The sequence below is a fragment of the Canis lupus genome, chromosome 1 (genome assembly GCF_048164855.1).
Source record: "Canis lupus baileyi chromosome 1, mCanLup2.hap1, whole genome shotgun sequence".
Classification (NCBI taxonomy): Eukaryota; Metazoa; Chordata; class Mammalia; order Carnivora; family Canidae; genus Canis; species Canis lupus.
In genome coordinates this window covers 118,469,146-118,489,127 of record NC_132838.1, presented here as the reverse complement: position 1 = coordinate 118,489,127, position 19,982 = coordinate 118,469,146, and the positions used below count along the sequence as shown (strand labels likewise).

Here is a 19,982-nt window from a genome sequence, read left to right as displayed (position 1 = left end):
TCTGGGAGAGGCTGAAATTGCAGTCAGGCTAAGTATTAAGTCTTGGTTTGCTGAGGTGGGTCAGAATCTATCTGGGGCTCCTTGTTTCTTTTTTTGAATAAAGACTTGAAGGAAGTGAAGGGATAAGCCCTGTTGATAACTAGAAACAGAGGATTCTGGGCAGAGGCAACAGCTACTGCAAAGTTTCTGAGGCAGGAGGAACCTGAGTGTTTGGAGAGTGGTGAGGACCTATTGTGGCTGAAACAGCAAAAGAGAGAGAACTGGGCATGAGGTCAGAAAGGTCATGAGGTCAGCTTTTGAAGGGAAGGTAGAGGGAGGGCAGCAGGACAGGATCCTTGTGCAGTGAGTGAGCAGTGTTGTCACTTCCCTGGCTTCCTTCACCCCTTGACTGCTCCAGGGCTCTGGTTTCACAGTGGGGCCTCAGTGTTGGGAGGGTGTGGCCCTCTGGGCAGGTGCTGTGCATTCCAGAAGCCCAGGGCAGCTGTACGGATCCCAGGAGTTATAGTTCTTTAAGGGGACTATATTTTATGTCTTCTGGCAATTTTATTGGCTTTCCAGGTATCACCACCTTGTAAAGGGGCAGGCATACTTTAAATCAAATCTTTATGTAATTGAACTTTGGCTTTCAGTTTGATGCATTGATAAATGTCTTTCGTGTACTGTGTTATTGCCCATGTATCTGAAATAATTCATTTGTGAGCTGACTGATGCTTAAGAACCTTAATTCAGGTATATTAACATTTATTTTGGGTAGATATATGCCAAAAATATTGTAGAGTAACAGTAATGGAAAATATTAGGGACTGGTTTCAAAATATGATTTTCATTAACCTGAAAGGAATAAAAATTGCCTGTTGGTTTGTTTTGTTTTGTTTTGCCTAAAGGTAAAATTCAATGTTACTTCTTTCTTTTCTTTCTGTTTTGACTAGTAGATCTTCCATAATAGACTGTGGAGTAAATGTTTCATAACTGAATGTGCCAAATGAAAATCCGCATTGCTGTGGAAACTGAAGCTCACTTCATAAAAAGCTTATATAGTTCTAGTTTCTAGGCGGTTGCTAATTTCTAGCCACTCTTTTTGGCTTATTCTTTTATTGAGGTGCCTCTTCTATTATCTAAATGTCTTCAGATTTTAGCCTTTAGAAGAACCTATAATTAGTTTAAGCAGTTGGAATTTGAGTGATTTTGTAAACTTCATTGTGGAACAACAAGATTTACTGTGTGCCAAGCCCATTCTATGTGGGTGGAAGCCACCAGGGCCAGAGGGCATCTGCCACTCCAGAGGCACTGGATCCTTTGATTTTGATTGGCCAAGACACACTGTGCAACCAACTCATTATTCTGAAAATTGCTAATTAAAAGAAAAATAAGGAATTAAGCAAATTTCTCGCTTTTCCAGTACAGCTATTTTTCAGGGTAACCAAATAGCCATAATAGATGGGGGATGTTTCTTCTATTTAGAAGAATCTCAGTATTCTTGTATGTAGAATGGATGATATAATTAGGAAAGTCACTATCTTGCACACATAATGAATTAACTGACTCAGGCAAGTGGTCAACAATGGAGGATAAAACCAGTTGGTAAAAGGTCATCAGAGAACTTCATAAGGGAAAGATCAGGCTTTTCCCACCCAAATCCATTGGTCTACCTCAACATCACTGAAAATGAGACAACCAGTTATTTGATCATGAATCCTAAGAACCACACAGTACCCCCATAGTATATGCTTGCCCTTCTCCATCCCCAGAGTGGGAAGGGACCTGAAATAATCTCATCAATCTTCTTGAATGAATTTCCGGTCTACATAAAATATGGGATGTATTAGAGCAAATTATATAACTGGGTCTTTGGTTGATTGAGATTTTCTTCAAAACATTCCAGCAAAAAAAAAAAAAAAAAAAAAAAGGTGATGTTGAAGAGAAGGGTGAAAAAAACATGGCAAAATGTTGGTGATTATTGGAGCTTTTTTATGAGTATATAAGGATTTGTTACAATCTCCTTTTGTGTTTGTTTGGACATTTTCCAAGTTAAAGGGAGAGAGAAACTTACATTAGGAGTAGTGTATCAGGAATACTCCATAAATGATTTCATTCCGTGGAGGATTTGTGCATATGAAGTGGTCTTGTAACAGAAAGGGGAGTGTTTAGGAAGACTCTTCTGTTTTTGGTCCACTCATGGAATAGTCCACTTCTGGCACTTCTGATCACCAAATGCCAGGTAGTTCTGGATCAGTTTTAACACTATTTTCCTGAAGTTAGCATCAGACCCCACAGTTTAATGGCTCAGTCCTACAGGAATGTCCTCCTCCCTTCAGACTCCAATCACAAGTGCTAGGTGTTGTTACCCCTGCTGTAAAGTAGAGGTTCTCATGACCCCCACCTGGGTTCAATTAATTTGCTAGAGCAGCTCACAGAACTCTGAAAAACATTTTACATACTGAATATAAAAGAATGTAACATAAACTCAGGTATGGTTTAGAGAGGCTTGGTGTGAATAACAAAACACTTTATCTCTCTTATCAGAGAAAATTCCAAGGGTTTTAGGAGCTATGTGCCAGGAACCTTGGAAGAAGACCAACATATATATTTCTTGCTATAAATCATAATTTTGCAAGGAGTATTATTGAGTAAGTTGCAGTGATGAAATAAATGCAGGTACTCTTCAGAAAAATGAAGAAAATAAAAGTGAATCAAGGAAGAAAATGAGAATAGAGGACCCTCCCACCCCAGGCAGGACCCCTACAGCGGGTAGGAGTCAAGGTGTACTCCTAATTTTGGTGACTAAAATGGCAATGTTTAGGAGAAGATTTAGGAGGAGAAGATTAAAAATGTCACAGTTGCTGAAAAGGTTGAGTGAACGTAAGGGAAATATAAGGTTTGGTGGGAGAATTACAAAAGAGTTCGTGGAGTATAATTTTACATAGAACTAGCTTTCCTGAATTATTCTTTATTCTTTATTCTAAGTGTTTATGGTTACTAGTGGTCAGCTTGTGAGATCTCACAGGATTGGAGAGCAGTCTGTTTGAGCAGCCTCCTTCATCTTTATAAATCAGGATTCTAAGTGTGTGTAAGATGACATTCACCTACAGTCCTCTGAGACCAGCATAGACAGGGTATGTGTCCTCTGCCCCTCCGCACCTCTGGCCAGGGTGGTCTTCCTGCAGAGGGGCTTGTTTGCTGTATCTGTTCCTCCATGAGACTGCGTTTCCTGGCCTTCGAGCTAATGCTGATGTGTCCAGAGCCAGGAAAGTAGAAATAGCCTGATGTGAAAGAACCCCGTGAGTCCTTGCTCATTCCAGGACCCTCGCTGCTGCCGCCCACCCTCCTGGAAAAAATACACAGGAGCTAGCTGCAAGATGGCAGAGATGAGTGAGGATAGTCCAAAGTGCTCTGCGACTTGTGGGCGAGACACACAAATGTGTAGACTGGGACATGAGGTGTGATGCTGTGGGCGGGGGGGATGCAGGTGGAAAATAGCCTCAAGCCTGACTGTCGGTTGCTTCAGTGTTCTCCTGCTCCACTCAGTCTGACAAGACCCCCTCACCCCAGAACTTCCTACCCAGCCTGGAAGCGGTTAGGGCAGGGAGCCAGGTAGGCCCTGGTAAGAATTTAGGTTTTATACAGAATGAAATGGGACTTTTCTAAGGGAGGAGGTTGAACAAGAAGCTGATATGATTGGATTTGTTTTTTAAAAATTATGGCTACAAGTGATGGAAACCAAACTCAAAATAGTTGAATGACAATAAAAGCAAAAAGTCACTAATAAAAAAAAAAAAAAGTCACTAATAGTTACACATGCCGGGCTCTGTTCTGAGACTCTGCACATTACCTCACTGAACACTGTTAATAACCTTATGAGTTGGTATTGTTTATATTTCTATTTTGTGGATGAGGAGACTGAGTTGTGGAGAGGTTAAGCCACTTATCCAAAGTCTCCTTGGCAGATCTAGATTTTAGAACCAGGCTTTAGACTCATTCTGACTCTGGAGTGCAGACTCTTGACTGTAGCACTGAATGGCCTCTCAGCCAAACAATGTATTGACCTAGGAAGCTGAAGAAAATAAGCTCTTTGGGCATAGCTGGATTCAGGGGCTCAAACTGTACCCAAAAGACTCAGCTTTGTCTCTTCTCTCTGCCTTCAGGAATGTTCCCTTGTTTCTAGGCAGACTCTCCATGCCTGAGCCCCCAGCAACTCAGAAGAAGTACCTGTGCTTTCCCTGAGGTTCTGATAGAACTCCAGAACTAAGTCTGGTTGGCTTGGCTTGGGTCACTTTGCCTGTCCTTGGACACTGTGATCAGAGAGGTTAAGCTGACACACTGATTGGCCAGGCTTGACTATATGCCTACCACTCCCCCTCCCCACCCCAGGCTGAGGTGCACACAGAGTCAGCTTCACCCATGCTGAGTGCAGGTAGAGGGGCTCCTGGAGGGGCTGCCTCCAGAGGAGGCTACACCCAGATGAGAGCTAGAGGGAGTTAGAGGATGAGAAACACAGTTATAACCTTACATAAGCAGTGCTAAATTGTTTTGTTTTTCAGGATTTTAGTCATTATGTTTTTCTGTGAAGCCTTCTGTTATATCAGTAAAATTCCATAGTCTGCTTCCTAATGACCATGTATATTCTCAAAATTCTTAAGTAATTTATATTTCAGTAGCTCTAATGAATGAAATAGTATTTTAAAGGTTTTTTTCTATAATATGGAAACCCCATTGATTTATGTCTCCTTGCACGTGACTGAATTCAGTGATTCTAATGTTTCAGTTTACTTGGGGTTTTTGGCATATGTGGTTATGGCATCTGCATGTTTCTTCCCTTCCACTAGTTATGTATCTTGTTGTGTTGACCATAATTTATTTTAAGATTTATTTATTTATTTGAGAGAGAGAGAAAGAAAACTTTTGCAAGCTGGAGGAGGGGCAGAGAGAGAAGGAGAAGGAGAGAAGACTCCCTGCTCAGCGCAGAATGGGGATCCCAGCATGGGTAGGGCTCCATCTCAGGACTGAGATCATGACCTGAGCTGAAATCGAGTACGGACCACTCAACAGACTAAGCCAACCAGGTGCCCCAGCCATAAATTTTAATATATAAAATAATCAGCTTTAAGAGTGAGCATCCCCTGAGACGCCTGGGTGGCTCAGCGGTTGAGCATCTGCCTTTGGCTCGGGGCATGATCCTGGGGTCCCGGGATCGAGTCCCACATCAGGTTCCCTGCAGGGAGCCTGCTTCTCCCTCTGCCTGTGTCTCTGCCTCTCTCTCTCTCTTTCTCTCTCTCTGTGTCTCTCATGAATAAATAAATAAAATCTTAAAAAAAAAAAAAAAGATTGAGCATCCTTGTTTTGGTCCTCATTGTAATGAGAATGTTTTGGATATATTACTGTCGAGTATTGATTTAATTTAGTTTTTCTTATACATGGTGCATACTTATGGTAAAAAAAATTCGAACATTTCTGAATAGCATAAGTCTCTTCCAAAAATAGTGATTCTTCTTTCCAATTCTACGCCAGTCCCAGATATAACTAATATTGTCTTCTGTATCTATGCAGATGGCAGCAAATAAATCTGCACACTGAAACATATAAGGAAATTATTCCTTTACACATGTCTCTAAACAGCATACCCATTAATTACAATAGAGGTTCTTAGTTTGAAAGAATAAGCATACAGTTCCAAGCCATAACAAATGTTATACCTGACTGTTCATCCATGGATGAGTGTGTTGCTCACAGGAAAGCCTTGTGTAGTGTCTAGACTTCCTTTCTCCACAATAGTTGTGATCTCCCCTATGTCTATTAGTGATGTCACTCTCAAAATAATCTCAAAGTTTGTAGTGGGTGTCTGTGGGTTGGCTGCAGAAGAGCCATCCAGGGAAAGTAAGCAGGAAAAGTTTTTTGGGGAAGAATCAGATGTCATTTGTATTTTTGATATCCTGCCCTCAGCCCTGTAGTCACCATGCTGCTCCTGGCTTGGCCTGGCACTTAAAAAAAAATAAAAATAAAAATTATGTATTAGAGCATGAGCAGGGGAAGAGGCAGAGGGAGAAGAAAAGAGAGAGAATCCTCAAGCAGATTCCTCACTGAGTGTAGGGCCCAACATGAGGCTTGATCCCAGGACCCCAAGATTATGACCTGAGCTGAAATCAAGAGTTGGACACTCAACCGACTGAGCCAGGTGCCCCTTGGCTTGGCACTTTTATGTGGAGGGTAGCAACTGCTTTCTTCCCTTCTTTCAACAAATACATGAGAGGGATTATCTACTGTGTCCCAGGCACTGAGAATGCAACCAAGAGCAAAACAAAGACCTACTCTCATCCAGCTTAGCTCCTGGGTGGGAAAGTAGACAAAAAAAAAAAAAATTTTAATAGCACATACAAATGGAATGTCAGGTAGTGGGGAGTGCTGCAAAGAGAAATGAAGACAGATTGAGGGGGGCAGAGAGAGGTAAAGGAAAGGCCGAGGTTGGGACATTTGAGCAAAGACTGTCAGAGCGACAACCATACAATTCCAGGGGGAAGGATGCTCCAGATAGGGTAGTGGTTCATTCACCAGTGGGTCAGGATGGGCTCTCACTCAGAGGACACTTGGCAATGTCTAGAAGTATTTTCAATTGTCATAAAAATGACATCTCCCTTTTTTTTCCATGCTAGGGATGGGGTAAGAGGAGTTTCACTCATTGAGAAGAACTTGAGTGTTACCCCAAAGGGCCCAGAATGGTTTCAAGGAGCAGGTTTGAACTTGCATACAAAGGAGTCGGAGTTTTACTAACTCACTGTATATTCTGGGGACAAATTTTTGCCATCTTTTAAGACCTTAGTCTCCTTCTCTGCTTCTGACCAGTATCCCATCCTTCCTATCCCACACATATACACCCATGATGGGATGGTGTTTCTGTAGGAAGTATGGAATATCAGGTAACCAGACTCAGGCCCCAGATCCCGAAAGGACATAAGTTTGCAGGAGCACAAAGCTCTTTGATTTATCTGATTATAAATTCAAATTTATTTGGAGAAGGCAGAATGTTGGTATTTCTTTCCTTACAGCCTGTCAGGTTGTATTTCATTCTTGCAGCAGAGCAGAAGTGTGGGTATTCAAAAGCTCCCCTCTGGTGCCACATTCACACTCTTCTGCAGCCCTTGGTCTCTCAGAAGTCACCCTAAGAGGAAGGGATTTCCCTCTTCTTTTTGGTTTAAAAGAAAAAAAAAAAACAGTAAAGATTTGAAAATGTATTCAAAACAGTATGATCTGAGAGGTTGTGGTTACTGCAGTTCCAACCAGTACTGCTCACATCTCACAAGTAAAGACCAGCAGTGCTGCTGACAACACACGGACAACATGCAGCACTGCATGGGACAGCCCCCCTACAACAGTGAAGTCTCTGGCTCCCAATGTTAACAGTGTTGATGTTGAGAAACCCTGAGGTAGTGGGAACTGACTTGTGGAAGGCTTGAGGCAGGAGCTGTGCTCAGAATTTTTGAGGAACAGCAAAAAAGCAGGGCGACTGAACTCAGATAAGGATAGGAAAAAAGTTCAGAGAGTAGTCAGGGGCCAGATCACACAGGATATTTGTAGGACAGAATGAGGACTAGGGATTTTCTTCTGATCGCAGTGGAAAGCCATTGGAAGATTTTGAGCAGGGGAGTGCAATAATCTGATTTCTGTTTTACAATAATCTGTTTCCTGTGTGGAAAATAGATTCTAGGGAAGAGAGGAGATGCCATTAATCGTCTCCCAAAAGCCAATCTCCCCTTCTTCCTTAGCAACACAACTCTGGGTTTGTTTGTGTTATGTTTTCAGGCATATTGTGCCTGGAAAAGAGACCATATTTCAGCCTTCCTTATACCTGGGAGTGACTTGAATAAGTTCTGGTCTGTGAAGATGTAACTAGAGATTTGGGATGAGTCTATGGCTCCAGTTTGCTTCTGTCGAGAACGCAGGCAAATGGCTGACCATCATTTAGCCATTTAGACCTATAAGACAATTAAAGAATGTGGGCCTTGTTTGAGGATGCAGAGCAGAAAGATGGGAGCTGGGTTCTTTGTGATACCCAGGAGTCCCCATCCCAGCTCTGGACTGCCTAACCCTAGGTTTATTTTTACCTTAGAAAGAAGAAAGAAGTAAACATTACTTTTGCTTAAGCCATTGCATTTGCTGTTGTTGTGGTTAGATAGACCTAATCCTAATTGAATGGAAGAGGAAGATCAGTTAAGAGGTTATTATAGTAATTAATCCAAGTAAGAGATGATTGTAGCTTGAATGTTAGCAGAGGAGGTGACTGGAAGCAGTTGTACTTGTTTTTAAGTGTACAGCTCAGAGGCATTAGGTACATTCCTACTGTTGTGCAACCTTCCTCATCCATCTCCAGAATGTTTTCATCTTCCCAACTGAAACCCTGCTCCCTTTAAACAATAACTCCCATTCCACCCTTCTCGCAACCCCAGGAAACCACCATTCTACCTTCTGTCTAGGTACCTCATATAAGTGGGATTGTACAATATTTGTCTTTTTGTAACAGGCTCCTTTCATTTACCATTATGTCTTTAAGGCTCATTCATATTGTAGCATGTGTCAGAGTTTCCTTCCTTTTTAAGGCTGATTAATATTCTAGCAGTTTCATTTAAATGTAGCATTGTGGGACATGTGTGTGCATGCATGAGAGAAAGAAAGAAGATTCAAAGATGACTCCAGGGTTTATCCCACGAGCACTTGGCCCACTGGTAGTGCTCTTTACTGAGATGGGGAGCAGTGGGGCAAGAGTAGGTTGGAAAAATAGGTCTGCAGTGCCTATTAGACATCCCAGGGGCAATGTCAAGTAGATAGTTGGATATACAAATTTGGAGTTCAAGGCTGAGGGCCAGACAGGAGATAGGAACTTAGGAACAGTTGAGTCAATAGATGGTATTTAAAGTTGTAAAACTGGACCAGGACATCAAGGAAGTGAACATAACCAGAGAACCAGAGGGAGAATCCAATGACGAGTGAGCCCTGCGGCACTCCAGTATTTAGAGGTGAGGAAATGACTCGGAAGGAGCCTAGGGGGTCTGCTGAAGGAGCAGCCAGAGAGTGAGATAGAGATGGAGCAGGTGCAGTGTCTTGAAAGCCAAGAGAAGCAAGTGTTTCAGGAAGGGGAGAGGGGCCCACTGTCCCAGATGCTGCTGAGGGGAGGTGAGAGACCGGCTTCCCCACCTCAGCCCAAGACTCCTGAGTGATATTTGATAATTATCCTGATTAGTTAAGATTTATAGCAATGTAACTAAAACTTCCTATGTTGCATGATAATAAATTGTTGATATATTTTCTTTTGGAAAGCACGCTATAAGACAGAACATATAAACAATCTAGTGTTACCAAAAAACCCACTTATACATACAAATATAGGCTGTACAGGAAACATGTAATCAGTGGTTATATCTATTTAGTGATATTTGGTAGATTTTTATTTAGCTGATCTTTTTTCCCTCTAATTTATTTACAGTGATTATGCATTACTGATGTGTTAAAGGTTTTGTGCACCAGAGTGCTCTGCCCATGAAGTAGTTCTGAAACTGTCTCTGTTGATATTTTCACCAGCAGGCGAGAGCAGCGTGTCCAGAGCCAGAATATAATCTTGTGTGAATAATTAGCATTTGGTGTTGGCGCAGCCACCCTTGGGCACGTGTTAGCTTTTCTTTCGTTTCCTTGTTCTCTCTCCTATACATAGCATGGCAACTTGCTCTAGGTTAATACCGACTGCAAAGAGATTTTTGTTGTTTTGTTAGTTGCTTTTTAAAAAATTTTTAAATATTTAAACATTCACTGTAATCGGTTTTAAGTCAGACTATACATAGTTTCAGTAAGTTTGTTTTTTGCATTTTTATACTGTAATCTAATCTTTGCAAAGCACTTTCCATAGCCTGGGCATGGTCCACTGCATTCTCTATTTCTCTGGAGACACATTTAGGTCTCTATATTACATTCTGGTCTATTGGTTAGGTCATTATGTAATAACTCTGGAATTATCATACGAACAAAAGAGCAAGGTTGAGGCTACTTGGAACCAACTGTTAGGTTTAAGGTAAAAGTAAATATTGCGGAGGAAGAAATGATTGAATGACTTTGGAATTTCTAGTAAAAGCAGCCAATCCAGATTGATTTCATTTCATTCACTCTAGACTTTTAAACTGATCAGAAATAAATGCTAGAATTCCTGGAAATGTTTAACAGTATGGTATATGTGATAGTTTTATTTGTTCTTCACTCTGGGGATGTGAGAAAGACGGATTGTTAAATGAGGTTGAATAGAAAATGAACTTGGTGAGACATGGTGTGTTTTAATATGAAAATCACAAGGCATGTTGGGAGATGGAGTGGATTTGGGCATTCTATCATCCCAACACAGGCATATATTCAGGGCTGAGTCAGGCCTTGCTTGGCCCTAGAACAGTGGTGACTAAAACCAAATTTTGAAATATTCTAGGAAGGTAGAGTTCCATTGATCCTCAGCATCAGTGGTGATACAGAAAGGTGGTCTTTTGGGATTCAGAATACGGTGACCTTAAACTGAAATCTGTTTTAATTAACAAAATGTTCAGATTAAAAGATCACCAAAAAGAAAAGGTTTTCTGATTCTATCCATCAGCATAATACCCTTAGCAGCAGATGTGGTATGTGTACATGGATATGAGAAAGTGAACTCATACCCTTTCCCACCATCATCAGGGAGTCCAAAAAACAAAGTTTCCTTTTAGTAGATCCTTGATGGCTGTCTATAATCCAAAATGCTCTGTGGACATTGAGAGGCAGGAGTGGCAAGTTCGCTGATGGTCTATATTCAGGAATTGGGCCTTTATAGGAATTTAAGTCACATTTAAAGGTTTCTCTTGGCATGCCTGGGTGGCTGAGCAGTTGAGCGTCTCCCTTCGGCTTAGGTCGTGATCCCAAGGTCCTGGGACTGAGTCCCGCATCGGGCTCCCTGAATGGAGCCTGCTTCTCTCTCTGCCTGTCTCTGACTCTCTCTGTGTGTCTCTCATGAATAGATAAATCTTAAAAAAAAAAAAGTTTATCTTAATTCAGAAGTCTGATATTGGCCTGAAATTCTATATTTTATTTATTTAAATAATCTCTACACTCAAGCTGGGGTTCAAACTCACAACCCTGAGATCAGTCCCATAGTCCAGTCCGCACGCTCCTCCAACTGAGCCAGCCAGGTGCCCCTAGATTAATCTTTTAAAAATGCAAATGTCAATTAATTCTGATTGCTTTATTTGAAATTCTTAAATGAGACTGATGTCCTAAAGAACTGAACAGATGTTTTTGGGTTTGAAATTCCTCAAGAGGTAAGAGAAGCTGCTCTTTTTCCCAAGCCTCTGGTACCCTCTCCTCTTTCACATTGCTGTTCCCAGCCAGTCTTAGCAGCTGCTCTCTGCTGTGGAATCATAAACTTTGAGACTCATGCCACCTAGGAGTGCCACAGGCTACCCCACTCGATACTCTCGTCCCAGTCCCTTTTCCACCATCAGAGAAGACTGAGCCATGCTTCTCGGTCTCTGTTCCCACCCCAGGGCCTGACACTGTGAGAAAATCAGGGTCCCTGCACCAGGGCTCCTCCTCTCTTCTAAGTAGCCACCTCTATTGTGGCTACATCCTGGATCTTATCATAGGGACACAGACTGGTCTGGTGCTTAGGAACACACCTTTTGGAGTCACATATCTGGCATCAGATCTCTGCTGTACCTCCTATCCACCTGGATTGGAGCAGGCATTGGAGCAGGCTTCTTTCTCAAAGCTTCACTGTTATGATCTGTAAAATGGATGCATTTCTGTTACAGAGTTGCTTTACTGCCAGTAAAGTGCTCAGTATGGGCTAAGCACTCAATGAACAGTAGCTGTTGATAGAGCTGTAGTTGTCTGTAGTTGTCTGTCTGCCTTAACCCCAGTGTCTCTGACTGCCTTAAGCATCTGTCCCCCAGATTGTCACCTCTGTTCTGCAGCCTCACTGAATCCCATAGTCCAGGCAGTATTCTCCATATGAAGGACAAAATAGCTGTCCATGGCCCTGAGGTCACATTCTTTCGAATTCACAACTCTAGAGTCTCTATTTCCTTCCAGGTTTGTCAGGGAGTCCCGAGGCCTGGCCCAGTTCTGGGTGGAGGTGTGGATGGGGTCTGTTAGAGGAAGAGACCCAGGCCGAGACAGGAGATGGGCAGAGGCAGGCTGGAGACTAAGCTCTGTCCTCTCTCAAGAGAAGATAGTGTTTATACATCTGTTACTTTAAGCCTTTGAGCAGATATAGCCTATGAAATAGCTTTTCCAAAGTCCAGGGTAGCCACCGATTTGATTGGCTTTTAGTGAATTGTTTACAACACAGATATTTTGTTGTAGCTGTAATGAGGACTAATGCTCCATGTATGGGGTTGGGGGGTGCAGATTGCCAAGCTCTGGTTGTCATCATTTCTTGTTTACAGGGAAGAAATTTAGATAAATGACTCATCCAAGGTCAAACATGTAAAAATGGTGGAGACATCTAGCATCTTTCCCCCACTTCCTCCTACAGCATCCTCCTCCTTCTTCCACCATCCCACCAACAGGGGTGCCTCCCAGCCCCATCCTCCCATCAAGCAGAGAATGGTGTCCTATTCTGGACCCGAAGACCCTGCATCAGGCTTTTCCCAGTAGCCCCTGACTTTGCATATTGACTTAGCGGTTTGCTCCCCACCATTAGAAAGTGACCCTGATGGGGTGCCTGGGTGGCTTAGTCTGTTGAGCATCCATCTCTTGATTTCAGCTCAGGTTGTGATTTCAGGGCCCTGAGATCGAGCCCAGTATCTGACCTCGACACTTAGTAGGGAATCTGCTTCTCTCCTTCTCCCTCTCCCTCTCTTGAATAAATAAATCTTTTTAAAAAGAAAGAAGGAAGGGGGCAGCCCTGGTGGCTCAGCAGTTTATGCTGCCTTCAGCCCAGGGTGTGATCCTGGAGACGCGGGATCGAGTCCCACGTCGGGCTCCCTGCATGGAGCCTCCTTCTCCCTCTGCCTATGTTTCTGCCTCTCTTTCTGTGTCTTAAATAAATAAATAAATAAATAACTAAATAAATAAATAAATAAATAAATAAAATCTTAAAAAAAAAAAAAGAAAGAAAGAAGGAAGAGGAAGGTAGCCCTCATGAGGACAAGGACTTGCTCATTGTCTTTCTTGTAGCATCCTTTGGCCTTTTGTCGTGCTTTGTACATATCAGGTATTTGCATATTACATATCTGAACAAATGAGTGACTTAATTGTATTGGTCAGAAGCTGGAAGCTTCTGGACCCCAGAGCAAACAGTACATGGCTTCTCCACCTCCCCCCCCCTTCCCTCTTTGCTATAGCTGCCAAGAGTCTGAGCAAGGAGGAGGAGGAAGAGTTTGTGTATCTGAGGAGCCGGCTCCACTCCTCCTCCTGTGTCTGCACTCTGTGGGGCTTCCAGATACCCTCATTCTGGCCTAAGCCAGTCAAGGTTGAGTTTATCAGGTGCCTGGCGTGGGTGTTGCCAGCCCACAGCCGTATCCAACTGGCTCAAGCCAGTTGAAGGCAGTAGGGCACACTGGCAAAAGGCATAGACACTTGAGTCAAGTGATCACTCTGTTACATCCAGTTATTGTTCCCCTGACAAAGTTTTATAACCTTTCTGTGCTTTGGTCTTATTGTCTGTAAAATGGGAATGTTTTCATACAGTTGTTCCTAGGATGAAATGAGGTAATCCATGGTAGATTTTCAGCATAGGTAAAGTACATCGGAGTGTTCAATTAAGGCCAACTGCTAATGTGTACAGTACTAGATAAACGCTGTGTATTCTGTTCATGTCACAGGAGCCTAGGCTTCTAGGTCTGCTTGCTCTGTGTCCTTCACCCTGCCCCATCTGACACAGATCACTGATGGGGAGGAGCTTTGAGGCAGGTATGAGTAGAAACCCAGAGAGGTTTGAGTTGGGAGTTCAGCCTATAATTCTAATTGTTCTCCATAGAGGGCTGATGCTTTGGCATGAGATTTGTGTGAGTTTGTTTGTTTTAGTCTGGCCCTGGTGACTCCCACAGGGGAAAAATCCGAGGGAACAATTGTTACCACTGGGACTTACCACTGGGACTTGTTACCACTCTTTCTCCAGGAAGCAGAGCTCTGACCAGTGGGGATGGAAAAGGACAGCATCTAAAATGTGTGCCGGGGATCCCTGGGTGGCGCAGCGGTTTGGCGCCTGCCTTTGGCCCAGGGCGCGATCCTGGAGACCCGGGATCGAATCCCACGTCGGGCTCCCGGTGCATGGAGCCTGCTTCTCCCTCTGCCTGTGTCTCTGCCTCTCTCTCTCTCTCTCTCTGACTATCATAAATAAATAAAAATTTAAAAAAAATAAAAAATAAAAAAATAAAAAAATAAAATGTGTGCCGGAAGGTGAGAGGGCCCGACTTGAGTCTTTTTTTTTTTTTTTTAAGATTTTATTTATTTATTCATGAGAGACACAGAGAAAGAGAGAGGCAGAGACACAGGCAGAGGGAGAAGCAGGCTCTATGCAGGGAGCCTGACGTGGGACTCGATCCCGGGTCTTCAGGATCACGCCGTGGGCTGAAGGTGGCGCTAAACTGCTGAGCCACCCGGGCTGCCCCCCGCCCCCCCGACTTGAGTCTTACTTTTGGCTGCTTCAAGGGACAGGACTAGGCCAGGAGGTAGGCACTGGGGTCAGATTTTAGTTCCTTGTAAAGGCAATGGAAACAGTTCCCCAGCCATCACCACCTCTCATGCAGTGCACTGAGTGCTGACAGCAAGTGGGCCCTCTCAGTTGTGCTCCTACCAGTTGAATAAATTGCAAACTCAATGAATAAAGTAATTTCTTGAGTAAGTAATCTGTGTGAACCAATAAAATATGATAGACCCTCCATGGAAAAAATGTGAACGTTATGAAACATAAAAGAGTTAGGGATAGTTTTGTTGTTGTTGTCAAATATAGTGTGGGCAAAACAACTGTAAAAGTTTAGGGGGAAATGTTAGTAATGAAGTTCTCTGCTCACATTGCTTTGCAAGTGGCAAGATCTTGCTCTCCTTTATTATTTTTTTAATTTTTAATTTTTTTAGAGAAGAGGGTTTTTTAAAGATTTTATTTATTTATTTACTTATTTAAGAGAGAGCACGAGTGTGGGGAAGGGCAAAGGGAGAAGGAGAAGCAGACTCCCCACTGAGCAGGGAACCCAACCCGGGGCTTGATCCCAGGACCCTGGGATCATGACCTGAGCCACCATCAGGCACTTAACTAACTGAGCCACCCAGGTACCTCTCTTGCTCTCCTTTAAAGAAAAAAAAAGTAGGAAATCAGAGAGAACACCTTTGTAGCTAGGGTTACCTCAAGAAAGCAAACAGGAAATAACATCAGAGAATGGCTTTGGGCAGTGCCAAGGAAGGCAAATAAATGCGCATTGGTATCTTAAAATATTTATGGTATACAGTATTTTTTGGCATATATAGTTACATACTAACAATATATATTATGTATATGGTATTTTTTAAAGATTTTATTGATTTATCTGAGAGAAAGCGAGAGTGAGCAGGAGATGGGGGGAGGGGCAAAAGGAGAAGTCAGACTCTGCACCGCACTGAGCAGGGAGCACAACTTGGGGCTTGATCCTAGGACCCTGGGATCATGACCTCAGCTGAATGTAGACACTTAACCAACTGAGCGACCCAGGCCCCCTGTAGATAGTATTTTTTAAAATGAATTCCCTACTTTAATTCCCTACTGCTTCATCAACCAACTAACTATTGATATGCATCAGAAGAGTGAGTTTCTACTGTTGTGACAAGTGGAGTCATCCAGTATGTTTTGTTGACTCTCAGAAGACTGGTCTGTCAGCTTTGTTTCCTAAGACTGGAATTATGACATACAGCTATGTTAATAACACTGTTACCAAAATAACCTGTATCTTTGGATTCCGTTTCTAATAGCATGTCTTCTTATAGTCAGACTGACCTTTCAGATTTTCAGTCACATGGCTTTTACTCTGCCTTCTGAATGTTATGTGCACATAACTGGAACTGTGGGTTCCTCTGGTTCATTAGGAGCCCAGAGACAATCAGGGTTAGTGTGAGCCAGAGTCTATGTGAGGGGAGTGGAGAACAGGAGTAGGGGGGCCAAGTGGGAACTGGGAAGGCCCATTTGAACCTTGGGGTCTGCTGTTTGGTTGAAACATTTTGACTTGTTGGCATCAGGCACCCAGGGGCAAACATGAGAACAAAGATCCTTCTAAGGCATAGTGACTTTCTAGCTTCCTGTGATTTCAGATCTCCAGGTACTGTTATCTTCTGCTCAAATTGATAATTAACAGTATATTGTACTAATGCACTAGCAACCCACAACCTAAAAAGCCCTGGCTTTCTTGTTTTCACAGGTGTTGGGACGGTGTTTCTTGACAGTGGTGCAGGTCCATTTCCAGTTTCTGACCCAGGCCTTACAGAAGGTCCAGCCTGTAGCCCACTCCTGCTTTGCTGAGGTTGTTGTGCCAGAAAAAAAGAACAGCAGTGGCGGCAGCTTATCTGGCATGAGCCACACACCTGAATTGGAGGAAGCTGTGCGATCCTGGCGGGGGGCTGCCGAGGTAACCCTGACTTGGGGGAGATTGGTGCCCTGTGTTCAAATAGCAGCAGCCCCAGAGGACCTTTGCCTGTTGGTTGCTAAAAGAGGGGTTTTATTTAGAAATGTTAGTCTTAAACTGTTATCGTTAGCTTGTTCATTCACTTAACAGTGAATGCCCACTTTGTGCCAGGCATGGGCCAGGCACCGGGATGACGGCCTCTACTCACAGCCTCCTAAGAGGAAGGGCCTACAAAAACAGGGTGAAAGGGCTGTGATGGAGGTGTGCAGGAGCCCAGAGAAAGGGCCCTGCCTCTGACTAGGAGCAGTGCCACAAAGCATCAAGGAAGAGGGACCAGGGAGAAGAGGCCAGAGCCTCAGTCTGGAAAGACAGGCCAGAACTGGCTGTGGAGGGTAAGTGGTCAGCTAGGCAGCCAGGTGGGGATGTGACCAGTGACAACACATTTCTTGTAGGCATTTTAATACTCCTTTGTGTCCAGGCCGGGGGTGGGAGAGAAGAGGGGTGTGCGGAAAGCCTTTTAGGTCGGGACTTCAACTAGGACTTATTAATGCATTTTACAGAGTAAAAGATAGTTTACAGTTAAGGAGTATCATATTGATTTCTTATATACTGTCTAGTTTGAATCCCTCTGTAACTAAATTGGCCAAGTATTTCATTTCATGTTTTAGAAATCTGCTTTAATCAAATTTTAAGTGTGATTTTGCACACTTTCACACTGTACATTCTTAAATTTTCTTATTATTTCAGTTTTATGCTGTTCTGCAGTGTTATTTCTTTTGAATTTCCTTTCAGTTCCTTTGTCTTGTTGCCTTGCAACCCTCTGTGTCCTATCTGTTGCTGGGCTCCAACCTCCTGATCACACAGCTCATATTCATACCCAGTCTTCTCCACTACTCCTGGTGACATCATTGTGCTGAGAACCCAGCGTACAGTGAGGCCCTACGGCACTTCCTTGACCTTCTCCCCTTAACGTTTTTCTTCACCCACTTGAGTCTGCCCACACCTTTCTGCTTACCTGCCAGCCAGTGACCCTGTCCCACATGGCACTGAGAAAACAGAATCCACCTGGCAGCAGCCCCCCGGGTTCTCAGCACCAAAACGATACCGTTCTCCTTCAAACCTTCTCCTCCTTCAAACCCTCTCTTTTCCTCCTTCAAACGCACTTCGCACTTCTCATCATTCCCTCATTACAGCAGAGGAAGTGCCCTCTCCTCCCATCAGGTGCCTGCCCTGTCCACACCATCCCCCGCCCTCAAGGCTTCTGTGGTGGGACCATGTGTGTTCTCTCTTTCCTCTTCAGCACGTTTCCCTCACTACATGAACACGTTTACACAAAATCCTCGCTGTCCTGCCCTGTGTCTCTGCTCTTTTCACAGCCAACTTCTTGGAAGGATTACCCACCTCACCTTTAAGTCGTTCTAAAAAAAGATTATTATGAAACACTTCAAGCATTTAGGAAATGTCACATATACTCTCTTTTAGTTTCATCAGGTGAATCTTAACTCTTTACCAGTTGCTTCATGTCTTTTATTTACTTACTTACTTACTCACTGACTTATTTTTAAGCAGGCTCCATGCCCAATGTGGGGCTTGACCTCACAACCCTGAGATTAAGAGTCGCGTGCTCTTCCGATTGAGTCAGCCAGGTGCCCCTTTTGTGCCTTTTATTTTTAACAGAAAAAAATACTGTTTACAAATGCAGTTGAGTTCCCTTTGCAACTTTTTACTGTCTTACTCACATCTCTTCCTTTGTAGAGATAACTTCTTTTGAATTTAGAGTTTGTGAGTCCTGTGCACATTTTTGTATTTTTACTCTGTATCTCTGTATCCATAGATAATGTTTCTATTTTGCACAATATGAAACTTTATATAAATGACATCATTCAGATGTCAGTGAAATCTGGCTTCCACTCACACAAAAACAAGCATTTTCTTCTCAAGGTCACTAATGCCTTCTGTGTGGCCAAATCCAGGGGAGCATTTGACTCCATTCAGCACTCAGGGCAATGTGGGCCCTTGGACATCTCTCTTCCTGTGGCATCCCTGAACCAGGCATTAACCTCTTGGGTCATCCTCTGAGTCTACTTTGCTAGCTTCTCCTCTTCAACATTACTTAGAAATGTCAGTTTCTCAAAGCTCAGTTCTGGGTGCCCTTCTTCCTGTTAGGTCTAGATAGCCTTGGAGCTTTAAGAACTGTCAGTGTGGTGGGGGTCCTCAAATATGTGTGACCAGTCCACCTCCATGGGCTCCAGGCCCCTGTATTCAGCTCTTACCTCAGGTATCCAGGTAGCCCAGGCTTAGCTTTTCCTCAGATCCCTGGTCCTCCACAGATTTTCCCCATGCTAGCAAGTGCTGCCATCCCACACTGAGTACTTCATGCAAAAAACTGAGATATATCTTCCTGTCTTTTCATCGTATCTATGTCCATTCAGTTAGCCCTGCAGGTCCCACACCCAAAGTATTATTCCAGATCTGTCTCTTTCTGTCATTGCCCTAGTTTAGAGAGTCACTACTCTCCCCTGACACCTGCCGTAACTGGACTCCCTTGCTCTCCTCCTTGTCTTGCCATCCTTCAGCACTCACTCTCCATTTAAAATTGGATAATGTTCCTATTTCCTTAGGGTAAAGTATAGATCCTTCACCACGACCTGCCTCGTCCACACAGTCTGGTTCCTACCTTGCTCCTCGCTAGCCTGATCTGTGGCCTCTCTCCCCCTTCCTCATTGGGTTCTAGTTTCTTTACTGACATATCTGTTCATCCATCTCACACTTCAGTTGACTGTCTCCTCCTCCTCCTTAAACTCATAACCTAAATAAATAAAATATTTTTTAAAAAGTCAAATAAGTTGTTGGATGTTTCTTTTTTTTTAAGATTTTATTTATTTATTCATGAGATACACAGAGAGAGAAGCAGAGACATAGGCAGAGGGAGAAGCAGGCTCCATGCAGGGAGCCTGATGTGGGACTCAATCCTGGGTCTCCGGGATCACATCCTGGCCCAAAGGCAGACACTAAACCGCTGAGCCACCCAGGCGACCCAAGAGTCAAATAGTTTTAAACTGAGACTTTTAGGGTTTAGGGATTGAATGGAATGGTAGTCATGGGTAATTTGTGAAGCTCTGGAAACTTTATAGCATTATAGCTGCTAGTTACTTTCCTGCAATTTTGTTAAATATTATAATTCCTTCAACAAAAGAACAAAAATTAGCTGTTAAAAATGTTAATTGTTGCACAAATATTATTGCAACAAAAATAGACATTGAAAAATTCAAAGATGGGTCACTTGGGTGGCTCAGTGGTTGCGCATCTGCCTTTGGCTCAGGTCGTGATCCCAGGGTCCTGGGATCCAGTCCCGCAACAGGCTCCCTAAAGGGAGCCTGCTTCGCCTTCTGCCTGCAT

General features: G+C 43.3%; 1 protein-coding gene across 5 annotated transcripts in view; it reads left to right on the top strand.

Moving 5' to 3' along the window:
• GARRE1 (granule associated Rac and RHOG effector 1) overlaps window positions 1-19,982 on the top strand; it is a 77,126-nt gene that overhangs the window by 34,259 nt on the left and 22,885 nt on the right. For all 5 annotated transcript variants that reach the window (XM_072781614.1, XM_072781624.1, XM_072781651.1 and 2 more), the window contains one exon: window positions 16,380-16,586. In XM_072781614.1, the coding sequence (XP_072637715.1) occupies window positions 16,380-16,586 (207 nt within the window). The remainder of the gene's footprint in view (window positions 1-16,379; window positions 16,587-19,982) is intronic.